This window comes from Simochromis diagramma, unplaced genomic scaffold, assembly GCF_900408965.1.
Source record: "Simochromis diagramma unplaced genomic scaffold, fSimDia1.1 OVJJ01000453.1, whole genome shotgun sequence".
Classification (NCBI taxonomy): domain Eukaryota; kingdom Metazoa; phylum Chordata; class Actinopteri; order Cichliformes; family Cichlidae; genus Simochromis; species Simochromis diagramma.
Genome location: NW_024387471.1, coordinates 203055 through 222860, shown reverse-complemented (window position 1 = coordinate 222860; position 19806 = coordinate 203055). Strand labels below are relative to the sequence as shown.

General features: G+C 45.7%; 1 protein-coding gene across 7 annotated transcripts in view; it reads left to right on the top strand.

The window, feature by feature from the left end:
- Positions 1-19806, top strand: part of LOC120723548 (pleckstrin homology domain-containing family A member 5-like) — a 162282-nt gene that overhangs the window by 131014 nt on the left and 11462 nt on the right. For 4 of the 7 annotated variants that reach the window (XM_040015042.1, XM_040015041.1, XM_040015043.1 and 1 more), the window contains 13 exons: positions 3771-3833; positions 3919-3999; positions 4078-4230; positions 7243-7344; positions 7437-7545; positions 8423-8466; positions 9796-9990; positions 10313-10442; positions 12167-12288; positions 14760-14951; positions 15046-15189; positions 15918-16037; positions 19576-19721. In XM_040015042.1, coding sequence (XP_039870976.1) covers positions 3771-3833; positions 3919-3999; positions 4078-4230; positions 7243-7344; positions 7437-7545; positions 8423-8466; positions 9796-9990; positions 10313-10442; positions 12167-12288; positions 14760-14951; positions 15046-15189; positions 15918-16037; positions 19576-19721 — 1601 coding nt within the window. Of the gene's footprint in view, positions 1-3770; positions 3834-3918; positions 4000-4077; positions 4231-7091; positions 7145-7242; positions 7345-7436; positions 7546-8422; positions 8467-9795; positions 9991-10312; positions 10443-12166; positions 12289-14759; positions 14952-15045; positions 15190-15917; positions 16038-19575; positions 19722-19806 lie in introns of those variants that run through there. The other 3 variants (XM_040015044.1, XM_040015045.1, XM_040015047.1) reach the window with 3 other exon arrangements.

Below are 19806 nucleotides of genomic sequence, written 5' to 3'. Positions count from 1 at the left end.
GGCTGTTTCCTGTTGTTACCTAACACACGTCTAAGACATTTATTTGTTAGGCATTTTTTCTGATCCATTACATAAAGTATCCAGTTAAAATGTGAAGCTGGATCAAATGATCATCAGCCTTTCAGTTACTGTCGCAGTGTGGCTCACACTCCTTCCTTGAAGTCCGCAGCAGTGGAGGACACATTTAGGTAAATGGTACATGGACTGGTTCTACTGGAGCACTAAAATCTACACTACATGGTGATTATGGTGAATCTTAAATCACACAGTAAGTTACTGAATGAACGCTGTGTTGTGTTGAATAAGATTTGATAGTAAATCTCATGGGGATATGTTCAGTGAGGACATGTTACAAGCAGTCCATAGACGTCTGCCACAGGAGTCTTTCTCTGAAGGACAGAAAACAAGTCTGTGGCTCTGGTGCGTGTGCTTTAACGCCCAGAGGGTACATCCATCTTTTGTATGCTTTGTATTAGGGCTGCCACGATTAGTCGACTAGTCACGATTACGTCAACTATCAAAATCGTCGACGACTGATTTAATAGTCGACGCGTCGTTTGAAGCTTTGTAAGATCCCAAAAGACGCAGGAATAAGTAGCAGGATTTAAGAGTGTAATAACGGACTGAAACAGAAGATGGCAGCACTGCATGTACAAGGATGCCAGCTGCCGTTAAACCCCGAAGAAGAAGAAGCTGTGGCTGTATCCCAATTCAGGGTCTGCAGCCTTAAAGTACGCAGCCTCAACGATCCTCAAGGGCCGCGTACTTAAAGACCGCTAAGGCCGGAAGTGCGAGGCTTGTGAAATGGGACGGTCTAGCCTCCGTTGCACTGCCCAGGTTGCCTAGCAACCATGATACTAACAGCTGGAAACGTGTCATACAGCTTTGTTTGACAGAAATGAAGGAGAAAATCTTTTGTTCATTTGTTTGTTTGTTTCTACATGAGCTTTGATCATTCTCTGTAAGATTAAGCTCAGCTATTGAACGGCGTATATTTTAAAGTAAAGGCTTTAAAACCAAGTTAGTACAAACGTCACTAATGTCACATAACTTTGCCGACATGTGGCCAACAGCAATGTTTTAATGTTCTTCGTTATTAAACATTTGCACATAAATAAGTGACATAATATTCAGTACTTAAAGTTTACTCTTCGGGCGCCCCTCATCCGCCTTTTTTTTTCCGGCAAAATTATCCACACCCACCGCCGCGCTATGCATTCTGGGATATGTTGGGCCACGAAGTCTACACCGCCACAGCCTTAAAATTCAGGGAAATGAAGGACGCATTTGAGGGCCGCATTTCGAGCAGCCTTCGAATTGGGACAGCCTTCGTCACGTCGCTGTGACGTAATCGGCCTTAAAATGCGGCCTTTAAGGCTGCAGACCCTGAATTGGGATACAGCCTGTGTCCCAGAATTCATAGCGCAGCCCAGCTCAGTTTCCAACAATGGCGGCAGCTAGTTAGTTTTAATATTACTCTTATTATTCTTTCTGGGTCACAAAATAAACGATTAACACATTTTCAGGCGAGAATGTAGCTGTGTAAACCTCAAATATCTGCTCAGTTTATCAAGACACCGCATATTTTCAAAAGCGCTCCGACGTTTTCGGAGATGTCTGTTACCCACTAGCTCGATAGCTAGCCGGGGGCTAGGTCACTAGAGCCGTGAGAACACCGGACTCCCGGCAAATCGTTTTCAAACCCACCGCCGTCTTTCGCTACTCAGGTTAAACATGATATATGAGTCACTTAGATAACTTAAAATGTTATTGTTTGGCTTTTTTTAGTATTTTATTTGTTCCTGAGTAAATCGGTTTGGCTGAGATTAAAGTTATAGTTTTTACACAGCTGAATAAACATCAAGCAGACAGCTGATTATCAGAAGTGTGAGATGCTCGAGAATTTACTCTGGTGTCCTGTTATATTTTAGATAGCAAGGAGTTTATTAAACTTCACCGAAACAATCTGCAAATTTCATTAAAATTTAATAAACTCTCATCTTGTCTTTATTTTTACTTAGCACAGACCTTAAACACTTCAAGCTGTAAGCTAATGATAGTTATATAAGAGCAGATGCAATAAGCTGTACAGTTTACGTTCAATGGATGATGATCTGATTAGTCGACTAATCGCAAAAATAATCGGTGACTAGTCGACTATCAAAATAATCGTTTGTGGCAGCCCTACTTTGTATAGTGAACACCGGTCATTTTCTGGGACAGTTGTTTGGGACTGATTCCAACAAAAAGTTGCCTTAAAAAAAGGTTGACTTGTTTCTTGGTAGAGCACAACCTCATTGCTGCAAATCAGACTAAAGTGTAGGAGGCAAAATGTAAGAGTTTGTTTATCAGCATATTATAGTTTGCTAAAGCTACGCCGGCGATGCGTGTTTGTACTTTCTAATGTGATCCGCAGCAGCCGTGGTAACATCTGGGTAAGCAGCTTCAAGCAGGATTAGTAAATATCAACAATATCCCATCATCACTGCATCATTTCATGCTCTTGTAATAAACAACAAGTGTAATATGAAGAATTTTTGCCCACTGTATTCAGGAAAAACAAATCCTGACACAATAATTTATATCATGTGGGATTAAATTAAAACACACAGTCAAAAGTTTGGACATGCCTTCTCATTTCATGTTTTTTTTTTTTTCATGAATATTTATATTGCAGATTCTCACTGAAGGCATCAAACTACAGATGAACGCATGTGGAATTATGTAGGAAACAAAGACGTGTGAAATAACATGTTGTATATCTTAGATTCTTCCTGATATCCACCCTTTGATTCCTGCTTCGCTCACTCTTGGCGTCTCCATGAGCTTCATGAGGTCGTCTCCTGAAATGGTTTCCAACAGTGTTGAAGGAGTTCCCAGAGATGCTGAGCACTTGTTGGTCCTTTGCCTTCACTCTGCGCTCCATCCCAAACCATCTCCACTGGGTTTAGGTCAGGTGACTGTGTACGCCATCCGTTCACCTTTTCTGCAGTTGGAACCAAAGATCTCAGATTTAGACTTATCTCTAATCTGAGCTGCTGTTAACTTGTGATTTCTGAGGCTGGTGACTCGGATGAATGAGGGACTCTTGGTCTTCCTTTCCTGGGGCGTCCTCTTGTGAGACGGTTTCATCGTAGTCTTGATGTTTTTGCGACTGCACTTGGACACATTCAAAGTTTTAGCAATTTTCCAACTGACTGATCTTCAGTTCTTAAAGTAATGATGGCCTGTTGTTTCTCTTTACTTAGCTGACTGGTTCTTGCCATAATATGAATTCTAACAGTCTGTGTAGCAACCTGACTTCTGCACAACACACCTGATGGTCCCAACCCCATTAAGAAGGCAACAAATTCCACAAACGAACCCTGACAGGCTCACCTGCCGGGTGAAGCCGTTTCCGGTGACAACATCATGAAGCTCGCTGAGAGAAGACCGAGGGTTTGCAGCGCTGTCAACAAAGCAAAGAGCAGCTACTTACAGAAATCAAAAATATAAAACATAGTTTTTCCTTTGCTACATGAGTCCATATATCTTACTTCATATATCTGATGTCAGTTTGTATCTATAATGTAGAAAGTAGCAAAAATAACGACAACAAACGAGAAGGCGAGTCCAAACTTTTGACTGTTAGTGTATAACAAGTCGAGAAGTAATCCCTGAATGCATTCTGTGACATTTCTTAATATTTTTTGAAAAACTGACCTGGAGCTCTCCGTTGTACCAGATGTGTTGCCCCTTAGTGTCCATCTCTGACTGTTTCTCTTCTTCAGACGAGTTCAGATGACTACAAAGACGGCGCCTTCGTCCAGCGCCCAGAGGAGGCTGACATAGATGTAAGACGGCCGCAGCTCTCAGTGAAATGATTGACACGTTTCAAAGACACGTTTACTGATGGGCATGTTTGTGTGGCTGTGTTAGACCAAGCTGAGCAGACTGTGTGAGCAGGACAAAGCAGTGAGGATGCAGGAGGAGAAACTGCAGCAGCTACACAGAGAGAAGGTACAGCTGTGCACTCTGTGCATGTGTGTTGCTCTCTTTGCGGATATGCAGTAATAATTTTTGTGTGTTGTGTGGCAGCACACTCTGGAGACAGCGCTGCTGTCTGCCAGTCAGGAGCTGAGTGAACAGAGTGACTCCAATGCAGCAGCCACACAGAGCCTGGTCCAACAGAGAGATGTGCTGCAAAATGGGCTGCTCAGCACCTGCAGGGAGCTGTCCCGAGTCAGCACTGTGAGCATGCATGCTCTCACACATCACCACCCGACACGTAGGGACATTTATGCATGGAAAAGCAGCCACAGTTTTATGGAATAGGACTTGCTACTGAATATTTATTGCGTGTCTCACAGTGGAACATCACCTAGACTCCTTATGGAGAGTAAAAATCAGCTTTTACTGGCGTTACTGTGATACATGCTGGTAAGGTTATTGATTAGCTTTTACTCTTCATTTAATTTCCTTGATAAACACCAGAATATACAAACCCAAATATACATTTCTTTACAACAATAATACTTCTGCACTGCTGTTACAGACGCGTTTCCTGATGATTACAGAGTAAGAAAATGTTTTGTTCTTTGACCAGTCACAGTACTGGGAAAGCCTCCTTTCAACTCCAAGAACGCCAGCATGTAGCGCAGCCGAAGCCTTTGTTTCCATAGCGGTGTGGCTTCCACTGTGTTTATGTTTGTGACAGCTTTGATGTGAACAACAGTGAAGGAAACAGAATCAGGTGACAGTTATATATCTGCATTTTAAATCTTTTATTTTGTGTTTTTTTTAATGGTGCATGTTCTAAATATAACAAATAAGCTCCTAAATATGGGCTCAAAATGTGGTCATAAATATTTTGTACTTGTAAAAAATATTTGTGTGTGGACTTAGCCAAAAAAAACCTGCAAGATACAAGTACGAATTTTGACCCTATTTTTCTTCCTTTCATCTGATTGGTCAATGTCATGTCAATCACAAATGTAACAATCCAATCAGAGAACAGATGGGTTTGGCTGTCGCTTTTTTTGAACTGCAGGTCCTTGAAGGGAATAAATGCCCTTTTACATGCCAACCCAGTGTTTTCCTTCATCACCACGAAGGAAAACAGTCTGTGGTCGTCTGAGTTTGGTGATTTTTGTGTCACAGGACTACGTGTTTAATACAGGGACTTCCACAGCCTTTTCAACAGCGCTGCGGACCGCGGGGTGGGGGCGGGCAGTGTTTTGGAAATGACAGTCTTCATTACAAAGCTTTCTTCGTTATGAATTAGCATACATGTTTTTATTTAACATTTGAAGAACTAGCAAAAAAACCACAAACTCTTGTAGAGGACATAAAGTCAGAGATAGAAACAACAAGGAGCAGGTGCATCTAGTACAGGTAGAGCTGCTGCAAAAACCCACAGAGCTCAGCAGCCAGCAACAAATTCTGGATCCTTAGCTTTTAGTTAGCAGTTAGCATTAGCAGCACATCCTGCGACCGATGTGAAAGGACTTTTATGCTGCGCACTGTGACTCACAGCAATGGTCCCGGGTCAGCCCTGACGTTGTGTTAAACTAATCCTAAAGTAATAACGGTATTTCTTTTCTTTTTTTTCTTTTCTTTTTTTTGTGTCCCGTTTGGATCTTTAGCCATCAGAATTGTCTTAAGGCCAAGAAAGATGCCAAGCGGATTTATTTTACCAAGTGGATCATCATGGCCTTGCCATATTGGTCCATTTGATTGACCTTTATTATAATTATGAATTTATTTTATTTTCAGTTGCTACAAACGGGACAGACATGATTGGGGGATAGGACAGGGAGAAAGAATGAAAGAAAGAGAGGGAGAGAAAGAAAACCAAAGGGGAGAAGAGACGGTGAGAAGGGGGGGGGAGGAGAGAAAACAAACAAACAAACAAAAAAAACAAAACTCCTGGGTCACCTGTATGGAGAAAAAAAACAGAAGAGAAAGCAAACAACAAAGAGCAACATAATAAAAAAAACAGCACCATCACAATAAACTAGCTAGCAGTAGATATCAGTAGATACTAAATAATAAACGATATTGTGCAGCACGCAAGATAGACAGCGCACAATGTGCTTTGAGGCAGCAGCCAAGAAAGCTGTAGTCTGCGTCTGTGAATACCCGTGTGTACACCTGTGTGCATACCTGTGTGGATCAGCATGCTTGCATTCCAAAGGTTTCTCCATGTAACGATCTGCTAGGGAGTGTGGGGAGCCACAGCCCCGTCCTCCAGGGCATGAAGCAGGTATGGAGGAGATCAAAACTCCAGACATCCAGAGGCCCCCAGAACACAAGAGACCAAGGAAGACCAACAGAGGGGCAGCCGCGCCACTGTCCCAGTAAGAGCTGAGGAGAGTCCCAGATGAGGGCTCACTCAGCAGCCGCGGAGCAGAAGCCAGGGGGAGTTGCAGTGACGCGCCCGTGAGCTCCGCCGGCAGCCAGCTGTGCCTGAGTGACCGAGCCCCAGGCCGATGGTGATGGTATTTCTAACCACTGATATAGCACAACTTTTTCCTTTCAACAGCTACTGAAAGTTAAGGGACCTAGCTGCTATCGGATATTTATATAGAGATCCTCCAGCTTCAAACTGTATCACCCTTCAAGAACCTGCAGTTCAAAAAAAGCGCCCCTCCGACAGCCAAACCCATCTGTTCTCTGATTGGATTGTTACATTTGTGATTGACATGACATTGATCAATCAGATGAAAGGAAGAAAAATAGGGTCAAAATTTGTACTTATAACTTGCAGGGTTTTTTTGGCTAAGTCCACACACAAATCTTTTTTACGCACACAAATCTTTTTTACACATACAAATCTTTTTTACAAGTACAAAATATTTATGACCACATTTTGAGCCCATACCTAAAGGCTGGATCTACTCTAGCTACACTGTGAGTGGTCACACACTGGATCGGGGCTCTAAGAGATCCATCCTCTAAACCATACCCTGCATATCCTATGCAGCCAGTCTAATGATAGTAGATGGGAATCCACATGATTGTGCAGGAAGTCTTTTCAGGAACAAGCACAAGTTCAGTCTTTGCTCGGCTGCAGATTTCGGGGTCTCTGGTCCTTGTGTCTGTTGGTTTAGGACTGATGTACCGGGGGGAACTCACAGAAATGCCACGCAAACCTGACAGACGAGAAAGAGGGCAAAGGTTCCCGAACCTAAAAGAGGAGACACGGGAAAGAAAACCCGCACAGATAAACACAAACAGACTGCTGTTGGTGTCCTGTTTCAGGAGCTAGAGTGCTCCTGGAGGGAGTACGACCTACTGGAAGCAGATGTTACTCTGGCCAAATCCAACCTACTGGAACAGCTGGAGGCCCTGGGCAGCCCACAGGTAGCATGCACACACACACACACACACTCTTACTTTACACGGTGGTTAACTTTGAACAGAATATTTGGATGTGTGTCTCTGTGTGTCTTCAGACAGAGCCTCCAAGTCAGCGGCACATTCAGATCCAGAAAGAGCTGTGGAGGATCCAGGATGTGATGGAGGCGCTGTCCAAGAACAAACCCCAGCGGAGCACAAATAGCAGTGAGGCCCTCCCTCAGCACCTCCACCATCACATTCTTACGTTCTTGCTTGCATGCGTGTGTCTGATGTCTTGGATACAATTTCAAGGTTCTAAACAGTTCTTGTAAACACACCACGGTCAGTCTCTTTGAACAAAACCAAATCTTGATCCTGCCGGAGGTTTAAAGAAAAAGCAGCTGCTTCACCACTTTTTGCTTCTGTGTGTCAAAATGTACATTTGATTTGTTTTTGCAGCTTTGCTCGTTGCAGCGTTTCAGTCGTCAGGTCACGGCCTTCGCTTGGTTGTCACTCTTATCTTTTAGAAAGAGCCGTTATAGTCACCGTCGGTTACGTTTGGTGCCCTGTTGTAGTTTCTAGTTTTATGTTTCCATGACAACGTGTCATTACACGGCTCTGCCAACAATACACTGACACACTGTGAGACCCGGTGATGCTGACAGCCTAGCTGCTGTTTTTAATATACACGTAAACATGTTAATATTGTCTTTGCCATCATTGTTCTCGTGTTGGCGTGAAGTGAAATATCCGTGCATCCGTGTCCATTTCACACACACAAAGCGTGAAATGGACACGGTGGCCCTGTGTGTGCGTTTTCTGCATAGGGTCCTTGTTATAGACTATTTTTTGTGATTCTGTGATATCGCGTCTTTAGCCTTCTGGTTAAATCTACCCTGTTAATATTCTGCTTTGGCTTGTCAGTAAATCTATGTTGTGTTTTCTGTGCGTTACAAAGTGTTGGATACCTGAAAGATGAATCATCTTGTGAGGAAGATGTAGAACTCCATTTTGCAGCGGCACCTGATGTATTCACGTATCTTCAGTGATCGCAAACTTCTTCACTTCTGTCTCTTTTCTCCAATTTCTGTCTGTTTAATAGGTTTTCTTGGTTCAAAGCCACTCTGCATCCAGCAGAAGAATGAGGTACGGCAGTGTGCACATTACACCCCTGTCACATGATTCTGTTTTAGTTACGTTTGTTTTGACTTCAGAGATTTCTGGCGTCTTTCTAGCCCAACCAAGATGGCTTTGTTTGAGCTCCAGCTGAAGGGTTAGCATGAAGCACGTGGTCAAATTGTTCAGCAGGAGTGTGTGTGATGGCTTTGCTGTCTGTTGTTTCACAGCTGAATAGAGATTGTGTAGCTCAAAGGTTTCGTACTGGACAGGTCGATGTTTGAGTTCAGTGTAGAAATCCGCTCGCTCAGCTGTTTTTGTGGCGTTTCAGGTTTGTCCGTTTCCACAGATACTTTCCATGATGCTGGTGAGATTAGCTTCTTCAGTTACAGCGGTGCCTCGCTATAACACGGTGCACCTTTTGCAGCATTGCTGTTTCGTGGATTTTTTTGTGTGCAATTTTGCATGCTTTTTTTTTTTTTTACAGCACATTGTGTTCTGTGTCCTGATTGGCTGTAGACAAGTGTCAATCAATCTTGTGCCGTGTCCCCTGTACAGTACAGAATGTGTTCAGCTTGTCCAATTTACATAAATCTTCGATCAGTAGCAGCGTGACTCCGAAGTGCTGCACTGTATGTTTGTAAGTTTTCTCTGACGAACACGACAATGTCGATGAAACGTCGTCACCTGCAGGTGTGTTTGGTTTCATTCTGTAATACTGGACTTTCTACCAAGGTTTGAACTTTGAGAGTTTAAACAACAGAGAAAAGTGTGAAAATGTTCCTGCCTGTGCGAGAAAAGTTTATAAACTGTGTAGGGACGGGTTTTACAGCCTTAACACATCTATAATAATTGTAAAAAATAAAGTTGGCTACTTCACGGATTTCACTTATCGCGGGTTATTTTTAGAACGCAACTCCCACGATGAACGAGGGACCGCGGTCCTGTAGAGTATGCGCTCGATGGCGAGTAGCAGACAGAGTGAACAGTTGTAAAACTAAAAATAAAGTCCTGTCCCGTCTCACGGAACCAGATATTTGACTCTTACCGTAGCTCTTTACATGTCGTTAGGATGCGTGTTTACCGCTAACACTGATATGTTCCATTAATAACATACTTATAGTGTAGTTCGTGTTGTTGTCGTTGTGAATGCACCCATAACAGCAAGTCTGAGAAGAGAAGAACACATTTGGAGTCAGAGTGATGTTTGAGTATTTCCAGCACAAGCCGAGGTGTCTCCATCCCAGTTTGCAGAAACTGGTCCAGTCAGGCTGAGTGTTCTTGGTGACGAGCAGCATTTGTACAGCATGACAGGAGCGCTGTCCTTTCTTTGAGCCCCGTTGTGTTAACTGTCTACAGGCAGTCACTCAGCCACTCAGTCCTCCCAAGGAGGGCAACAGCGTACCCCCCCGCCCGCCTCTCCCCCAGTACTACGACTCATCAGACCGCCCCCCTCAAGTGCCCCCCCACCACTCGCACCGTGGTGGCCCCATGCCCTCCCACAATTATCGTCCTGAAGACCGCAAAACCGGCACCAGGAATGGAGCACACAGTGTAAGAATCGCTGAACGCGTTCATGCCCCACCCTCTCCCGACCACATCAGCCCCCAACATCCTCAGTTTGCTGTGACTGGCACACTTCAGTACACCGAGCCAATGCACCCGAGCTCCTCATTTCACAGGATTCAGTGTTCTCAGCCATCTCTCGCCTTTTATTTCCAGACCCCATCCTAAAGAATAAATTCATGTGCATCTGTTCCTCAACAAGTTCAAATACATCTAATTCATATCAGTGTTATGTGTGCCTGACTGATGCTGAACAACGTGTGTATGAATGTATTCTTATCCTGAGATTTCCTTCCTATTGCACTCAAAGCAAGCTCCAGATTACCGGCTATATAAGAGCGAGCCGGAGCTGACCACGGTGAACGAGGAAGTGGACGAGGCCAACGGTGAAGAGAAGGACAAGGCTGAGACTGAAAGTAAAGACGGCGCATCATCCAAAGGTACATTTATTAATCAGTGTGTGACTCTCAGTGGTAGCCTCATTCTCGCTGCACTGTTTTTACTGTGCTTTAAAGAAGCTGGCGTTTCGTGACGGGGTGTGGCTTGGCTGCAGAGGGGGTGGAGCAGTGGGTTCGGGGCACTGATGTCCGGATTGGGCTGAGCGGGTCCCTCTGGCGGGCTGACCCCTGCAGCCGAGCCACAAGCCACACTTATTATAAAAGTTGCCCGCTGGATTTAACTAAGCAAATAGGTTCGAGCCTCCTGTTGGACAGTTACTGCGTGGGCGATTATCAGCTGGCAACAAGTTATTCAACCCCAACTGGTGCAATGAGTTGCTTCACATTTCATAAACAACCATGTCGAAAGATGCATATCGTGGTTGTGGAAAAGATGTTAGTGTGTTTGAGAAGGGTCAAATCATTGGTATGCATCAAGCAGAGAAAACATCCAAGGAGACTGCAGAAACTACGCAAATTGGGTTAAGAACTGTCCGACGCATTATTAAAAAGTGGAAGGATAGTGGGGATCCATCGTCTTTGAGGAAGAAGTGTGGTGATTGTGATCGGCAATCAATTAAACGTTTGGTGAAATCAAATCGAAGAAAAACAACAGTAGAACTCAGGGCTATGTTTAATAGTGAATGTAAGAGCATTTCCACCAGCACAATGGGAAGCTCAAGGAATTGGGACTGAACAGCTGTGTAGCCATAATAAAACCAGTAATCAGAGAGGCAAACCGGGAAAAAGGCTTCAGTTTGCTAGCAAGCATAAAGACTGGACTCTGGAGCAATGGAAGAAGGTCATGTGGTCTGATGAGTCCAGACTTACCCTGTTCTAGAGGGATGGGCACATCGGGGTAAGAGGAGAGGCAGATGGAGTGATGCCCCCATCATGCCTGGTGCCTACAAGCCTGTGGTCTGGGGTTGCTGCAGTTGGTCAGGTCTAGGTTCAGCAACAGCATGTGCTCCAAGAAGGAGGTCCGCTGACTCCCTGAATGACCAGGTTATCCCATCAATGGGTTTCTTCTTCTCTGATGGCACGGGCATATTTCCAAGGTGACAATGCCAGGATTCATCTGGCTCAAACTGTGAAAGCGTGGCTCTGGGAGCATGAGACATCCTTTTCACACACATGGACTGGCCACCAGAGTCCAGACCTTAACCCCATTAAGACTCTTTGGGATGCTGGAGAAGGCTTTGCACAGCGGTCAGACTCCACCATCATCAGTGCAAGTTCTTGGTGACAAATTAATGCAACACTGGATGGAAATAAATGTTGTGACATTGCAGAAGCTTGTGGAGACAATGCCACAGCAGATGCATGCCGTAATCAAAGCTAAAGGCAGTCCAACTATGTATTAGTTTTTTTGGTGGCGATGGTTTTTTGGCCGGGGAATGTATCTGTTAAAGGGTATTAATAGTAAAGACAGATCTGGGCTATCTTATATTATTCAATCAATTTGTCAAGTTTTAGAAGATGTCATTCATGGTCACTGAATGTAGAAAGTGTTTACTGGCCACAGGTGAGGCTTTGTCCTTTGACCTTTTCAGGCCTTCATCAGCCCTACTGGAAAGAATATTTCTCTCACATCTGTGTTGGTAACGTTGGGACCTCATACTAACTTGGTTCAGTTAAAACACATAGCCTATATATTGTTTTTAGTCCTTTTAGTTGTTTTTCATTAATGTGTGAGTGAGAGCATTTTCCGGCTGTTTCTCCAACAGTGTCCCCGTACCGAGTGGGTGTCATCCCCCCCAGGACCAAATCCCCAATGAGCCCTGCCGAGTCCTCCACTATTGCTTCCTACGTTACCCTGAGGAAGACCAAGAAACCTGAATCCAGATCTGTAAGTTTCACCTTTATAGTGTGGTAAATCTGTTGCACTACGAGGGCAAGTCATGTCTGACGCATTTATTCGGAGTACATAAAAGGAAATGAAGCACTCTCTCACTGACCGCTCGTAAATATAGATCAGAAGCAGAATCATCTTCATTTGGTGACTCTGTTCTCTCTCTCTATATATATATATATATAACACCCAGCTCGCCCCTGCGGGCGGTTTATCCTTCAAGCTCGGGTCCTCTACCAGAGGCCTGGGAGCTTGAGGGTCCTGCGCAGTATCTTAGCTGTTCCCAGGACTGCGCTCTTCTGGACAGAGATCTCCGATGTTGTTCCCGGGATCTGCTGGAGCCACTCGCCTAGTTTGGGAGTCACCGCACCTAGTGCTCCGATTACCACGGGGACCACCGTCACCTTCACCCTCCACATCCTCTCGAGCTCTTCTCTGAGCCCTTGGTATTTCTCCAGCTTCTCGTGTTCCTTCTTCCTGATATTGCTGTCATTGGGAACCGCTACATCGATCACTACGGCCGTCTTCTTCTGTTTGTCTACCACCACTATGTCCGGTTGGTTAGCCACCACCATTTTGTCCGTCTGTATCTGGAAGTCCCACAGGATCTTAGCTCGGTCATTCTCCACCACCCTTGGGGGCGTCTCCCATTTTGACCTCGGGACTTCCAGGTTATACTCGGCACAGATGTTCCTGTACACTATGCCGGCCACTTGGTTATGGCGTTCCATGTATGCCTTGCCTGCTAGCATCTTGCACCCTGCTGTTATGTGCTGGATTGTCTCATCTTTACACAGCCTGCACCTGGGGTCTTGCCTGGTGTGATAGACCCCAGCCTCTATGGATCTTGTGCTCAGAGCTTGTTCTTGTGCTGCCATGATTAGTGCCTCTGTGCTGTCTTTCAGTCCAGCTTTGTTCACCCACTGGTAGGATTTCTGGATATCAGCCCCCTCCTCTATCTGCTGGTGGTACATACCGTGCAGGGGCCTGTCCTTCCATGATGGTTCCTCGTCTCCCTCCTCTTTTTTGGGTTTCTGCTGCCTGAGGTATTCACTGAGCCCTCGGTCAGTTGGGGCCATCTTCGTGATGTATTCTTGGATGTTCGTTGTCTCATCCTGGACTGTGGTGCTCACACTCACCAGTCCCCGGCCCCCTTCCTTCTGCTTAGCGTACAGCCTCAGGGTGCTGGACTTGGGGTGAAACCCTCCATGCATGGTAAGGAGCTTTCTTGTCTTTATGTCAGTGGCTTCTATCTCCTCCTTTGGCCAGCCTATTACCCCAGCAGGGTACCTGATCACGGGCAGAGTGTAGGTGTTGATAGCCCGGATCTTGTTCTTACCGTTCAGCTGACTCCTCAGGACTTGCCTGACCTTCTGCAGGTACTTGGTGGTTGCAGCTTTTCTAGCAGCCTCTTCATGGTTCCCATTCGCCTGCGGGATCCCCAGGTACTTGTAACTGTCCTCTATGTCTGCAATGTTGCCTTCTGGTAGTTCAATCCCCTCAGTTCTGACTACCTTCCCTCTCTTTGTTACCATCCGACTACACTTCTCCAGTCCGAACGACATTCCAATGTCATTGCTGTATAGCCTGGTAGTGTGGATCAGTGAATCGATGTCTCGTTCACTCTTGGCATACAGCTTGATGTCATCCATGTACAGGAGGTGGCTGACAACTGCTCCGTTCCGTAGTCGGTATCCGTAGCCAGTCTTGTTAATGATCTCACTGAGGGGGTTCAGGCCTATGCAGAACAGCAGTGGGGACAGAGCATCTCCTTGGTAGATCCCGCACTTGATGGTGACTTGTGCTATGGGCTTGGAGTTAGCCTCTAGTGTTGTGCGCCACATCCCCATTGAGTTCCTGATGAAGGCTCTTAGGGTCCTGTTGATCTTGTACAGGTCTAGGCATTCCAGTATCCAGCTGTGGGGCATTGAGTCATAGGCCTTCCTCTAATCAGTCCAGGCAGTGCACAGGTTGGTCAGCCTGGTCTTGCAGACTTGGCTGACTGCTTGGTCTACCAGCAGCTGGTGTTTCGCTCCTCTGGTAATTCCTTTGTCATGAGGAGTGTGGATTGAGCCACATGCCTGTTCATCTTAGCCGCTATGATGCCTGACAGGAGCTTCCATGTGGTGCTGAGACACACAGTGTGGTGTCAAACTAGTATAACTGTAGTGTATTTTTGTGAGCTAGTTACAGTAAAAGGCAGCGTAGTCACTTTGTATTCACACATGATTAATATCTACATGAACAACATGATGACCCTGCACTTACTCCAGAGCTCGGGTCGTTAAAGGCCAACAAAACAAAGTAACTGGAGCTGAAGTCTTCTGGGGAAATGTGAACTTCTTTGTGGCAATATTTAAATTTCATACTGTGCTTGGAAGTGAATTTTTAATCTTTTGTTAAAATGTTGCATACCCTCTCTGAAAGCCACAGTCACAGTTTGAGGTGAAAAGTCTTTTCCCGTGCAGGATCGTCCCAAAAGTGCAGTGGATCAAATAGGATTTGGGGAGAGAGAGGTGGGCAGAACAAGGATGAGTGTAGAGGAGCAACTGGATCGACTAAGAAGAAATCAGGAGGCCTTGTTGCTCCGTGAGAAAAAGAAAGAAACCCCAACCCGCTCACCGTCCTTCAGCAAAGACAATCCATTTCTTATTCTGCAGGTGTGTCTCTCACACACACGCTTCAGTTCAGATGTGACCTCTGCGGTTTGAAATCTGTCACTTAACTCAGGGGTTCATGTTCCCCCTTGTGCAGAGTCGTATCCCAGCAGGAGCCGGTGCAGACCCTTTGGAGCTGGAGGCTGCACTGCAGCAGCTGAAGGTGGAGCACAAGGAGCAGAGCAGAGCTTCTGTTGACGCTGCAGGAAACTGCACAGAAAGAACGCTGACTGTTGAAAAGGTTTGAATTTATTCACATTTTTTTTGCAATGTACTCACAATTACATGTGCAAAGGATCGAGGGAATGACAATAGATGAGTTCAGATACCTGTGGACAACCAACCAAAGCAATGCACAAGATAAAGGCTGGGACGGTGGAGTAAGTAGACCAGCGTATCAGGGGGGATTTGTGCCAGAAGGAAAACAGTGAAAGGGAAGATGACAAGACGAGCGAAGGTGGAGCAAGAGGTCGGAGTGTTAGGAAACGAATACGTCGACTCAGGCTGTGCAGTTTGGAGACGAGGTTGGAGAGGCAAAGATATTTAAGGTGGAGCTGCCAGGCAGAATGAAAAGAGGAGGACCACAGAGAAAATTCATGGATGTAGTAAACAAGGGAATGCAGAGGGCTGATATAAACAGAAGAGGATGCAAGGATTAGAGTGAGGGAGGCAGATGTGACCACACGGAGAAGTCACAGCCAAAGTCAGTAACTCTGCACCACTACTGGGCTGGAGTGAGACTACTATTGATAACATTTTCATCCAAGACTTAGAAGCTTCACGCAAAAACAGCGACATATGACCTTCATGAGATGCAAATGTAGACTGCATATTCAGTTTTCTACGTCTTTCTAAGTCTTGTTCTTTGTGGTCTTGTTTCCATTGTGAAAGAGACTGAGTGTTTTTATACACAACACTTGCTGCACTCTGTACACACAGCACCAGAATCATTTTTATTTCTATCTGCAGGAGATGCCCACAGCAGAGGAGGTGAAAAATGGCAAATGTGAGGAAGTAAAGCAAGACGGGAACACGGGCCTGAAGAGTGTGGAAGAGCCACAGGTTACGATGGGCAGATTAGATCATGAGGTACTGTTTTATTTCCCCGGACAGCTGTGTGTAGCAGATAGCAGTGTAAAGATAGTCAATACTGTTTATTAGTATGACCAAACTTGTTTAGTGGTGATAGGAAGGATGTCAGATACTTAAGATCGAGAACTAGAAGGAAACGGCTTTAACTGGGAAACGTGGAAAGTGGGATTTCCATAGAAGCAGGTGGCTGTAATCACACAGCAGCAGAACTGGTGATTCTCCCAAAGGGACTCAGGAAGAGACGAGCCAGTTTCTTAGACAAGCTGCACCAGGAGCAACTGAGTAGACGATCTGAGTGCTCGAGCAGGAATGTACGAACTAAGGAGCTCGATCAGGTAGCTCGGGGCTGTGTTGTTGATCATTTTAAAAGTAAGCAGCAGTATTTTAAATTGGATGTGGAATTTAATGGGTAGCCAGTGCAGGTCAGCTAGAACAGGGGTAATAGAGGCAAACCTCCCAGTTCCCGTCATTTTGAACAGTTTGCAGTCTATGAAGAAGGGCCGAGTGAAGACTGAAATAAAGGGAGTTGCAGTAATCCAGCCTACAGGTCACAAAGGCGTGAACAAGCTTTTCCAGGTCCTTATGCGGAACATAATGCTTAGTCTTAGAAATGAGACGCAGTTGGTAGAAACTAGATCTAACTACAGCGGACACTTTGCAGCAACACACCCAAACTGCTAACAGTGTCAGAGAGGGAGCTGGCAAGAGAACCAAAGGCATCACAAAACTGTCCACGGGGAATATTACTATCAAACACAATGATTTTAGTTTTCTTATCATTTAAGATGAGAGAGTTTCCTAAGAGCCACTCTTTGAAAGCAGTGCAGAGACCGGGCAGGATCAGTAGATCTGTATATCGTCAGCGTAACAGTGATAAGCGATATTGTATTTCTCAAAGATTAGAGAGTAGAATAGGGCCCAGCACAGATCCTTGAGGCACGCCACAGCAGACGGGTGCAGCGGAGGAAGAGCAGGTGCCCAGGTCGACCGATGAAGGACCTGTTGGAGAGGTATGATTTAAACCAACCACGGGCGACACCTCTAATGCCTACAGTATGCTCAAGCCTCTCTAACAAGATGCTGTGATCCACCATGTCAAAAGCCGAGGATAAATGCAATAGAGCTCGGACCGCAGCACGTCCAGTATCAGCAATTAGAAGAAGAACATTAAGGACTCTAAGCTGTGTCAGTGCTGTGACGTGGTTTAAAGGCAGACTGGAATTTATCAATAATGTCGTTCACATCCAAATACGCCTGGACTTGTGAAAGAACTATCCTCTCGACAACTTTAGAGATCGGTCTGTGATTCACATAATCATTACTATCAAGGTTTCTGTTTTTAAGAACAGGCTGGACTACGGCATGTTTCAAAGCTGACGGGACGCAGCCAGAGACTGAAGAAGGATTCATTAAACATAAAATACTGGGTCCAATTACGTCGAAGCAGTCCTTGACTATGCGAGACGGGAGGATATCATATATAGAAGTAGTGTTATTCAGTTGTTCAGCTAATCGCTTCAGAGTAAGGAGTGACACGGGCTCAAACTGATGGAAGGTTGATGAACAACCAGGAGCAGAAACAGGGCTCGGCACTAAAGGAAGCGAGGAAGAGAAGAACCTTTATCTAAGAAGTGATTTAAAAGTTGTTCACAAAGATCCGGCGAGCACGGCAGCGGCATATCAGGACGGGGATTGACCACCGAATTAAAATTTTAAATAGCGTTCGGGGGTTGTGACCATGAGCCAGGATCATTTTTGATAAGAAAGCCGCTTTCGCCATTTTAGCAGCAGTTTGAAATTTCGAGCGGCTGACACGTAGGATTTCACAGGATACCTGGAGTTTATCTTTTCTCCACCTCCTCTCATCATGGCGGCAAACACGTCGTAAGGCGCGCGTGGAGGCGTTTAACCAGTGTTGGGAAAAGGCTGTAGGGCGCTTCATTTTAACAGGTGCGACAGTGTCAAGGATAGAGGAGCATATGGATAACAAGGTGTTTGCAAAGTCTTCAACCATATGAGAGGCAGAACAATCAAAAGAAGTGGACGCAGAGAAATTTGCCACAGTTTCAGCATCAACTACACGTAAAGCAGGAACTCGGGGTGCAGTATTATCTAAGTCAACATGACTGTGGAGTGGTCGGAGATCCCCACATTGTTTACATCCTTGATGCAAATGTCCAAGCCTTAGGAAAAGACCGAGTCAAGGGTGTGGCCCTTAGCGTGGGTAGGTTCATTTACCCACTGAACGAGGTTAAAAGAGTCAGTTAATGCAAGAAAGTCTTCAGCTGACGGGTCGTCCTTACAGCAGACGTGTATATTGAAATCCAGTAATAAGAACACAGCCATGTTTAAAAAGAACAGATCCTACAAGGTCGGCAAATTCAGAGATAAGTCTTATTGTATTTAGGCGGGCGATAGACCGCGACACACAGAGTAGCCTAACAGTCAGTCATCTCCAGCAGCTGAGCCTCAAAGCTGGGGTAGGGAGGGGAGGGGAGCTGCTGAAGGTTATTTTTAAAAACCGAAGCTAAGCCACCACCTCGGCCAGTAAGTCTAAAAAAGGCACAGTCTGGGGGGAGAAGCTCGGAGAAGGGGATGGACTCACCGGGGCGAATCCAGGTCTCCGTCAGGAGTAAAACGTCCAGTCCAGTAGTGAGGAAAAAGTCATTTAAAAGAAAGGTCTTGTTCGCCAGTCACCTGACATTTAGTAAAGCCATACGAGTCCAGGCAGCTAGGTCACCACTGGTAGCACGTCGCAGAGCGCTTAGGTTGTTGTGATGGACGCCACGTCTGGAGGACGTAATCCAGGGTCGAACAGGAAGGCATGCCACTGGAAGGGCTGGGTAGGCTTGTAATCAGCGGGGCAGATCCACCGATGGCTCAGCAGTTTAGCATCAAAGCGGTCTCCGGAGGAGGGGGGAAAGCGTAGACGGCCAGCATATGGATAATCCGTAGCCTTTGCTTTAAGGTAAGCCTTGAGGCGGACGCGGAGACCCCTCCTTTTACCCCGTTTCCTGTAACGTTTCTTGTGCAGGTTGGGAAGGGGTAACCAGGAAATACTGGTGGAGGAGTCTAGCTGTAACAGGGTGGCGTCACCCAGGTTCCAGCATGGATCGAGCGATGCCAGTAAGAGAATCGGAGATTTAAAAGCGTTTGTCTGTCGTAGGTTATTATTGCACAACCACACGATGAGCATAAAACCAAAAAAATAAGGAGTACTATGCCAAGGTCCAGTAAAAGGGGAAGGAAAGGTAGAAAGCAGAAGCACAGGCGAGGACGGCCAGCCACACACACCGGCGCCATCTCAAGAAATGATGATGTCAATAATGCTGACTCAGAATGACATTAGTCGCCCTTTAACAGGCTTCAGCTGTCTGTACCAACTCCAACAGCACACTTCATATCATACAGTCGTAGCTGTTGTGTAAAAACAGCCACAGTCAGTTTGCTTTGAATCATTTCTTAAACTGACACTGCATTTATTTCCAACCTTCAGATCCCTGCATTCTCTCATGAAAGTGAATCTGTGTTTTAGCTGTGTGAGAGTCAAAAGGTGGTGATCCTGGACTTGGGCACGGAGCCTCAGCGGGTGGAGATTGTGAACCTTGAGCCCTTCGAGGACGATGAAAGCCGAGAGCAAGATCTGACCAGCTCACCTACAAATGCCACCACTGAAAACAGGTGTCTGTGGGTGTGTCTGTGGGTGTGTCTGTGTGTGTCTGTGGGTGTGTCTGTGTGGGTGTCTGTGTGTGTCTGTGGGTGCACC